Below are 10,180 nucleotides of genomic sequence, written 5' to 3'. Positions count from 1 at the left end.
TAAACAATCTTCTCAATGTGTTGCACACGGTTGTTGGCTGACACCAGTTTCTGGTTCTGTGAAAGCAAAGTGAAAAAAAAACAACAAAAAAAACAGAAGGATAGAGAGAGAAAAGAAAACAAACACAGCCATGGTTAAACATTTTCACATTGGTCTGCAATAAAACACGAGGAAACGTGGACCAAAGAATAACTCGCCCAGATGAGACACCATGACAACCAGAACATGGAAAATTGCAAGCAATTTGCACAATTTTGACATAAAACAGCTTATTGTGACAGTCCGACATTTATTACAGCCGAGCTACAGACAGAAAATATCAAGACATTGAGTGGCAGATGTGGAGGTTACTGATTAATTATCCGATTTTGATTACAAAACAGTGGAGGCCATTGAGCCTTGTAGGCGAAATTAAAAGATTGAAATTTCAGCATGTGGAAGCTAAAATAATTCCTGGTGGAACTTTTGTGGTAATCTTTTTTTTTCCTTCTTGATTCATTGATTAGGCTTTACTAACTCCTTCTTTTGTTCTAACTTATTGACTTAAAGCTCATTCTTTGTTTAAATCTACCTGCTGTGCTACTATGGGAGAAACGCAGACAGTCATGGTTGTGGATATGGCTCACCTCCCAGGGTAGAATAGCCTTGGGGGGCATCGCAAGCACAGTTAACTTAACCACTGATTATAATGTTGGTATTTTAGTGAAGCTTTTGATTCAAAGCTTAATCCAAAGTCTGATAAGTGGATGTATTATCCACAACTGATCACTCCACCATTTTATGCAACTCATAATGCATTTTACAGCTTTGTGTATCCTGCATTTTATTGCACTTGTAAAAACTTAGCAGCTTTATCACCTAGGCAAGAATTGTGTTTTTTCTTTTTTTTTTTTTTTTTTTTTTTCTTTTTCACCGGGACTTAAATAAAAGACATGAGTAAAAAGTTTAAAAAGTGACACTTTTATCTAACTTGAAAACGGATATCTAAATTCCCATTCGCCATAAAGTAACACAAGATGACAGCTTTTTTGTTTCTCCTGCTTGCACATGTACATAAAGTAGCAACAGCTGCTTCACTGGATTGGACATTCGGATCTGCAGAACCACAGCACGCAATTACAACTTGTCCTGTACTGCAGCCTGCTGAGCAGATTAGCAGTAAGTGGGAAAAGTAACGAAAGAAAACCTTTAAAAAAAATTAAAATTAAAAATTACGTCATTTGTGTAAAGTGTTTTTTTTTTTTTTTGTTACATTCCGACTCGGTCAGAATGTACCCTACCGCGTCGGGAATGTGCTTGGTCGGGAAGAGCTGCCGTCACGATGCCTCTGTGTCATCGTTTTTCCCTGTGGCTCACTGCAGCGGATAGAATCACCAGGTTATCCATTAATTAGCCGGGAACACTCCCATTTCAAACACGTAGGGAGGCTTAACCACTAAATCACTCGTGCTGGGTGCTCTCACTCCCTCTGTTTGTGACCTGATTTCACCATAATAAAAAAAAAGTCCAATAAAAAGCTGTTGCTCCTGAGTCAGAAGTAGTAGTTCCATTGGAGGAGAGTCAGACAAAGGACAGGGAGAGGAGCTCCAGGCATCACTCTGACAAGACGGTTCTGGACTGAACTTAGGAGAATTCTGGACCAAATCAGAACTACCTGGATGAGGGAACAGGACCTGGGTTAACACAACAGCTGAGCCTTCTTGTTATTTGCATTATCCAAGGATGGGGGAAGCAAAGAATCCTGGTACGGAGGAGAGACCCAAGTGGGACAACAAGGTCCAGTACCTGCTGACATGCATTGGCTTTGCGGTCGGGATTGGAAACCTGTGGCGGTTTCCCTACCTGTGCCAGATCTACGGAGGGGGTGAGGATGCTGCCTTTGAGTTCCTCGTGTCCGACGTTCGTTCTCATGCTTGTCTGGATTTCTGACATCAGGAGGAAATATGTTCGGATCAATGCATCCGACTTCTGTGTTTACTTCCTCATAGTTCCCAGGGTGGTATGTTAAAAGCTACAGAGTTCCAGAGAACAGGTGAAGTTGTGTAAGCAGGCATTTCCAGTAAAAGGTGTTCAGCCTCTATCAACTTTACATATTGACTCTGAGATTTAGATTCGCACAGGGGGGGGGATTTGACTCTCTTGGGTTTTTGTATAACTGCCTCAAAATGATTAGCCGGTCACATTGACGTGTTCTTAGATTCTTGGTTACAAATCTACAGTTTTCTCAGAGAATCTCTTAAAAAAAAAGAAAAAAAGAAAGAAAAAAGAAAAAGCTACTGTTTAGTAACACAATTGTTATGATTTATTGTATAACGCCTCCTTGCCTTGAGGTCTCAGTTTCATTGGTGTTATCAGGTGCATTCCTCATCCCGTACCTGATTGCGCTGGTGTTCGAGGGCCTCCCCCTGCTCTACCTGGAGCTGGCGATCGGACAGCGGCTCCGCATGGGCAGCATCGGCGTCTGGAACAACATCTCTCCGATGTTGGGTGGAGTCGGTGGGTGGAAGTTCAGCTCCTAATCCTGAGGGATGCGTCCTTGCTTAGTATTTGTTCGCTTCGTGGAGTTAAAATTTTAAAACCATTTAAGACAGGTTTGTCCAAAGCAAAGTGTGAGCCGGGGCCACTCTGCTGATTTTGTGTGGTGGCCCCGTGGCAGCAATGTGAAAATGTGTCAAATTTGCCATCAGGTGGCCGATGCAGGCGAAACTTTTTAGTTTTTAGGCAAAACTTTTTACCCAAAAATGTACTTTTTTGTGTTGTTGACACTGATGCAAAGTATTCATCACTCCTTTGGCATTCAACGAATAAGTGACTTTTACTCAATAGCAGATTTTAATGCACTCAATTTTGATTTTAATGAATTTATTGAGCTCTGTCATATATGCTGAATAGGTCAGATACAATACGATATTTGACTGTATTTTATGATCAGTTATTATTGAAAGAGTGAACCAAATTATATTCTCATCCCAGAAAATAGACTTCATTTTTTTCCCTTATTTTAAATTGAGCCAAAAAAAAAAAGTTTTTCTCTTTTTATTTTTTCCTCTCCCAGGTGCTAATAAATTTATGATTTCAGACACAGCTTACTTAAGATGATTATGACTGAAACTTTATCCCAATGTAAAGTACAGAAATACCTTAACCTATAACTTGCTTGTCTAATAGATGATATTTGTTAATTAATAATTAAAGAACATTAGGTATAACTATGTCCATTGTGTGTTTTAGTTCTAGCAATGATTTCTGGTTCTGATAAAGCTTTAGGTTAACTAACCTTAAATACATTAGGAAGCTTGAAAATGCTTATTGCTTGTGTGAGCCAACTACTAAAATCAAAAGTTTTCCAGTCAAATGTTGCACATTTTGGTAGTAGCCCTTTGAAAAATTACAATAAGTGTGATAAGAAGTTGTTTACTTGTGGTATGAAAACCTGTCTCATGTACGGCTACACTGTTTCCTCAGGCTCCTTTGGAAAACCTCCTTCCGACTGACTGTTTTTTCCCCCTTGTGTTCAGGCATTGCCTCCATGGTGGTGTCTTTCCTGGTCTCCATGTTCTACAACACCATCATAGCCTGGGTGCTCTGGTACTTCTTTAACTCTTTTCAAAACCCGCTGCCGTGGAGCCAGTGTCCTTTGAATGCTAACCAAACAGGTGAGGGGGGGGGGGGGACAACAACAAAAAAAGACCTTGGTGTTGTGTTGCTGCTTTCGATACATTTTATTGAATGTAGTGTAATGACAATAAAAGAATAACGATTCACCAGGAACGTTAAAGCACAGTGGAGCCAGTGGAAGTTGTCCGAGAGGGTGGGGGAATTTGCTTTGAGAAGATAAACTGGAAACTAAAGTTAGGGATTACCACTTAACAGCCGAGTTAACCATCAATCTTTGAGCGGGAATTATTTTTGATGGATTTATTACATTGGCATGTGAACTGCTTTATGACATCAAGAGTTATTGATTAAAATGTGTTTTCTTTTAAACCTGTCCTGTAAGAAAATCACAAGTAATTTTAAGAAAAAGATCATCTAAAGATTCTTTATACATATATAAATATCCCAGGTATTGTCTTATGGGTGTGGTGTGTTCCTACAGGCTATAGCTCCGAGTGTGAGAAGAGCACTTCGGTGAATTACTTCTGGTACCGCGAGACGCTGAACATCACCGAGGACATCGGGATCAGCGGCTCGCTGCAGTGGTGGATGGTCATCTGTCTGGCCACGGCCTGGTGTGTCATCTACATCTGCTTCATCAAAGGCATCGACTCCATGGGAAAGGTCAGCACACAAAATCTGTGCTTTTAAAAAGGTTTTAAAAAGTCAAGATTTCACAATTTTATGGGATTCTAGAGAACCTGTCGAAACATTTTCAATCATTTCATGGAAACAATTGAATTACTCTTGCTAATGTAACTCTGGTTTAAAAAATACAGTGAGGAAACTACGAGCAGTGTGCCACCTGCAGGAAAGTTACTTGAGCTGTTTCCTCAACTAAATACCAGTTTTTATGCTCTCAGTGATACTCTATCACACTACATGCTAGTTATTTTTACCCCTTCGCCAATTTGTACCTTTGTAGTTTTCTTCATTTTCCAGTGGTGGGCACACATCTGCTAATCGGCTAATGGGCTAACTCCGGAGCTAATTTTGTACGTTAGCATTTTTTGCTTATTTTGAGAACATTTAGCGCAGTTAGCTTCCTCTTGTTTTATACGATTAAATTCTGATTTATTCTGCTATTTTGTGAACTTTCAGTTGAATAATGCTTGACATCTTCGCTGAAGTTTCAGTTATCCACCATTAAAAATTCTTCAAGTCGTAGTCATTTACACTCATGCTCTTATTTTTAAGTGGGTGAAAACTAAACTCATGAGTTTCGCTTTTATTTATTTATTTCCAGAAAACTCTGAGAAAACTGCAAATATACAACAAAAAAACAAACAAGATACAAAATAATTCAACACTTCCATAAACAACCAGGAGTGTTAATCAAACGCATGAAAAAATTCACATATACGAATTGGGTTGAGAGCATTCTCACATTCTCATTGTGACACTTTGGATTTCAACATTGTTGAATTTAGCGCTTTAACAATAGATCCTGCCAAATACCATTTTGGCAGGTTGTTTTGTACCCACACCAGTCAGTTAAAATCTCTAGAATATTTTTAGATCACTGTAAAGTCAAACAGTTAATAAATGCTATGTAACCTTTTTTTTTTTCCTGAAACAATGAAATTATGGTAATTGCCTAAAGGTCATCTGATAGCGTTCCATGCCTACTGCTGATGAATAAACAACTACCTTTGACTTAAAAGAAAACCAGACTCTCTTATCGAGACGTTTTGAACCTTTCCAGGCTGTGTATGTGACAGCCACATTCCCCTACCTGGTTCTGACCATATTCCTGATCCGGGCCCTCACTCTCCCTGGAGCTACTGATGGGCTGGTGTACCTCTTCACTCCTGACGTGAGTTTGCCCCTGACATAACATGTTCTGTATCCTAGACAAAATCAAAAACCAGACGTAATTGATATGTTGTTCTCCTTGCTGCAGTGGGAAATACTTAAGAAGCCCCAAGTTTGGTTAGACGCTGCAACCCAGATCTTCTTCTCTCTTTCTGTGGCTTTCGGAGGTCTAATAGCATTCTCCAGCTACAATGCGGAGAGGTGAGGCATCAAACACCCGATCAAGTTGAGAAGCAGAGATTGGACTGCCGCTTTATTTCTTTTTCTTGACTTTTAGGAACGACTGTGAGAGAGATGCTCTTGTTGTGGGAATAACAAACAGTGCCACGTCCCTCTATGGATCCATTCCCATTTTTTCCATCCTGGGATTCAAAGCCAGAACTAACTTCAACACCTGTCTAGAACAGTACGTTTGCATGGATATCTGTGGTTGCCTCTTCTGACAATGAAGTGTGGTCCAGTGAAATTTGTAGAAATGGCGTCTCTAATCTCGTCTACAGGAACATCCTGACTCTGACTAACCACTTTGACATCGCAGAACGAAACATGACAGTGGAAAACTACGACCAGTGGTTTGATTACTTAAATGTGACACATCCAGGAGACATAGCTTCTTTGCCCTTAAGGGTCTGTGATCTGCAGAACTTTCTTGATCAGGTACTTGTGTTTTCTACACTCCTCTTGTTCAATCATGCCACCCACTATGATCCTTTGTGTTGCTCCTTGTCCTGTAAAGGACTAAGCATTATTTTTGTACATGATGAAGCATTTTCTTCTGCCTGACTTTAATCTTCCTCTCCAAGAGTGCTTCTGGAACGGGCCTGGCCTTCATTGTATTCACAGAGGCAGTCTTAGAGATGCCTGGGTCCCAGGTCTGGGCCGTATTGTTCTTCGTTATGCTCTTAAGTTTGGGACTGTCCTCCATGTTTGGCAACATAGAGGGAGTCCTCACGCCCCTCCAGGAGCTCAAACTCGTCCCAAAGTGGCTCCCCCATGAAGTTTTGACAGGTGATTCAGCTTGTATCCGGTCTTATTCCTGGAGGAACTGAATTCCTTCTCTGAATTAACATTTCCCTCACTGCTTTAGCGATTGTCTGTCTGGTGTCGTTTTTGATTGGCCTCATCTTCACCCTGGGTTCCGGTAACTATTGGGTGGAGGTCTTCAACGCCTATGTGGGATCTGTACCCCTACTCATCATTGCTTTTTGTGAGATTGTTGGGGTTGCTTACATCTACGGAATGAAAACGTAAGGATTTCCCCATGTCCCCCAAGATTTACAATCTTGCACAACTATACAATTTAAAGAAATTTGAGTTTGGTTAATTATTTCTTTATTGCAACAATGCTTCTTTGTGATAAATTTTATACCAATGGAAGACCTGTTTATTGACTTTTAAACAACATCACATTGACAAGGAAAATCCAGTTCTACATTCACAAAGTATTAGAGCCACCTTAAGACAAAAACATTTTAAACTACAAGAATAATATTACTGAAATAAAGTCAGAATATTGTGAGAACAAAGTCAAAGTGTTACAAGAATTACAAGAGTAAAGTAGGATGACAATAAAGTCAAACTAATACCATAATAGCATAAATAGGATAAAGTGATAACGAGATTAAAATAAGGCAATGAAGTTGAATACGAGAATAAAGTCAAAGAAAATAATCTTGTAACACATCAATGTCAGTGGTCATGAGACGGTCACATCAGATCTAAATAACTATCAAAGTTTTTTTTCCTCATTGAATTAACTTTTTTCTAGAAATTGAACTTTTTTTTATGATATTGCATCTTTATTCTGCGTATGTCATGACTTTGTTCATGTAATGAAACTTATTACATCATAGGTTTAAACCAGCCAAAAAGATTATTCCACTAATAACTCTTTTTCTGGTGTTTGGATAGGATGTTTAAAGGTCAAATGAAAAGACAAAATGAAAATTTAACAGTTTGTGATTTTGACCAGCAATGGTATGTTGGAGTATCTTACACTACGACCATAGTCTGGCATCTCCTCCATATAGTCACCAGCTTGGTCACACATCACTGTGGGTTGGCATCTCTTGGATTAAAATTTCCCACAGGTCATCCAATGTAGTTCTAGTGATTCCACTGGCATGATAAGCAACAACCCAAACTGAAAAATGTGTTCAATGGAGTTGAGGTAAAGAAAACAAGCCGACCTTGTGCTCCACTCTAAATTCTGAAGGTAGTCTCTGGAAATCCCGATTTTGCTTGGAGAAAGCGTCGACATGTTGGAGGTTCGAGTTTGGTCCCTAAAATGGGAAGATATGGGATATTTTCATGTCTCACTGCATTGACATTGCCTCCACAAAAAGAGTTTTGACAATCAATCAAAATCAATCAAATTTTATTTGTGTAGCACATTTCAGCAGCAAGGCATTTCAAGGTGCTTTACATAAATAAAAACAAAATAAAAACAGCATGTGACATTAAATAAACAGTAAGAAAGAGAAAGAGATTTTGGAAAATTTACTTTTGTTACGGAATTTAAGCGCCGTCCGTTTAGCACGGGTATTATCCAGGCCCCGACAAGGTCTCCAACCTTGCAGCACCAGGCTCCGTCCACCTATCACACAAATTTTTGCGTAGGACTTCGCCGTCCTATACGGATTTTTGTGCACTATTTTTACCTGTTAGAGTCTAGAATTTACAGGCTTTTTCTGCTACTTTTGTTGACAGACAGGATACGACAAGTTTTCATTACATCATCCTTAGGAAGTGACATTGAAAGGGCAACAAACAGGCTTTGCTTAAGAATTATTACAGAGAATCATTACTCAGGAAGGAAAATCAACCAAACATAAAGTTGCTTACCTTACTTTTTGTGCAAATTACATAATTCTGTCTTCCATATATCTCTGTTTCCTCTGACAGATTTAGTGAAGACATTTACTTCATGACCGGGAGGAGGCCCAACATCTACTGGAAGGCGTGCTGGATGGTCATTAGTCCATTGATGCTCCTGGTGGTTTTTGTTGCTTATGTGGCTCTCCAGGCTGGTACATATCCAACATATCCTGCTTGGAATCCAAATTATGTAAGCAAGTCAACTTTTGCATTACATAGTATTTACAGTTTAATTACTTTAATATGGCATACACACACACACACACACACACACACACAAAACTTAGACTCAACTTAGCAAATTGTTGTTGATAATAGTAGAAAATAAATCCAGTCGAACAAATAGAAACATTTGCTTTCAGCTAAAACAAAGTGAGGCTACATCGGGTAGCTAGCTAGCTGTAAACGTATAGTGTGCGTCCTGTTTATGCTATGCTAGTTCTGCGCTCATTCTTTGAAAATAAAATAGCTTGCCGATTTCTGAACAGCCCAAATTTTCAAGAGCGATATTTTCTTTTAGTATTACTAATGTACAGCCACGAATGGTAATGTTGTACGTGTCAAACCGTTTTACCTAACCGGAATGAGCAACATACGTCCTACTTTAAGAAATGTAGCTTAGAAAAAAAGTCATTTACAATATTTTTGCTCTGATAAAGGGTATTAGTTATGATCAAAAATATAGAAATATGGTTCATTCAAGTCAACAGCTCTTTCACTGCATTGTACCTTCATTTATTTTCAAAGTATACTCCATTTTTCTGAGCTTTTGTATTTCTTTTTCCTTAGGAAGATTTTCCTCAAACTGAGACGAAGGAATACCCAAAGTGGGTGTTCGGCATAATCGTCGCCCTCGTCGTTGTCCCCATTCTTTCCATCCCTGTGGTGGCCGTTTACAACCTGATCCGCTGTGGAATTAAGAAGTCTTCTGCCAATGTTTCCGGCCCCAATCCCTACAGCAACGAAGCCTTTGAGATCGAAACACAGGAACGGAACACACAAAGCATTTAAAGGATGAACAGCATTTCAAGTCACCCATCTTACTCCCATTAATTTGATTGTGAAGATGCATTTGAACTGGACATGTAAAATAATAAGAAAAAAAATATTTCTACACTTCAATCAATTTTTACACTTGAAAATACTTATTTAACAGTGGATTCCTTTATATATGTTGTTTGTGTAGCATGTTCTGAAACAGAGACTCAATTCTTTTATTTGAAAAACAGATTTCAAAGATTATGTAATTCCAAATGTCAGAACTTTATAAAAAAAAATTGGACTTGGATGAGTTTATGAAATTGGCAAAAAACAAAAACAAGTAAGTAGGACATCCTGTTGTTAGCGTACAGTATTTGAATATTTTCTTCAGTGACGTCATGCTTTCCATGTGGAAAACTACCACCGCGATTAAACCAAAGTCCACAGACAAACAGTTGAGGGATAAAACCTTGACTGCAATGGTAGCTGGGTGATGTTTAAATATTCATCTTTACAAGATTGGTTGTTGTTTAATAGGGCATGTTTATGACACAGGGTTATCTCCTAAATGTTTTACACCATATGATTAAAGACTGTTTTCCTGTGTGCGTTGGGAATAAAAACGTCAGTTCTTTGGCATGTTGACAGGACAGTAAAACACCAGTTCCTAGAGGTCCTCTCTGCCAACACCAGAAGAAAGCCTTACGTTTTCGTTTTGACAGTTATATCCAATGACATTTGAGGAAACCATAACCCTTCCTCAGTCCTAGCTCAACGCTCAGGAAGAGCGTCGCAGCCGTCAACGGGGAAGGGAAGGGATGGGAGCGTCGCGTTAGCCCGTCAGTTCCCA

General features: G+C 39.2%; 1 protein-coding gene and 1 long non-coding RNA gene across 3 annotated transcripts; one reads left to right on the top strand and one right to left on the bottom strand.

Moving 5' to 3' along the window:
- Nucleotides 1-1,409: 1,409 nt before the first annotated feature.
- On the top strand, nt 1,410-10,180 carry slc6a18 (solute carrier family 6 member 18). Its single transcript, XM_007559785.2, has 12 exons — nt 1,410-1,864; nt 2,356-2,496; nt 3,519-3,656; nt 4,100-4,281; nt 5,363-5,473; nt 5,561-5,673; nt 5,750-5,878; nt 5,973-6,129; nt 6,276-6,480; nt 6,560-6,719; nt 8,377-8,539; nt 9,139-10,180. Exons 1-12 carry the CDS (start codon nt 1,723-1,725, stop codon nt 9,358-9,360), a joined length of 1,863 nt encoding a protein of 620 aa, XP_007559847.1. The 5' UTR covers nt 1,410-1,722; the 3' UTR covers nt 9,361-10,180.
- LOC107837041 (uncharacterized) lies at nt 6,830-9,256 on the bottom strand. 2 transcript variants are annotated; one of them, XR_001663017.1, is made up of 4 exons: nt 9,172-9,256; nt 8,322-8,519; nt 7,662-7,754; nt 6,830-7,590 (listed from the first exon to the last, which is right to left on the bottom strand). It is a non-coding gene; the product is annotated as an uncharacterized LOC107837041 (long non-coding RNA). The 2 variants fall into 2 exon arrangements; XR_001663016.1 differs by having other exon boundaries at nt 6,830-7,754.

The sequence above is a fragment of the Poecilia formosa genome, unplaced genomic scaffold (assembly GCF_000485575.1).
Source record: "Poecilia formosa unplaced genomic scaffold, Poecilia_formosa-5.1.2 Scaffold107, whole genome shotgun sequence".
NCBI classification, from domain to species: domain Eukaryota; kingdom Metazoa; phylum Chordata; class Actinopteri; order Cyprinodontiformes; family Poeciliidae; genus Poecilia; species Poecilia formosa.
Note: the sequence above shows the minus strand (reverse complement) of the source record. Positions and strands in the feature narration are given on the sequence as shown.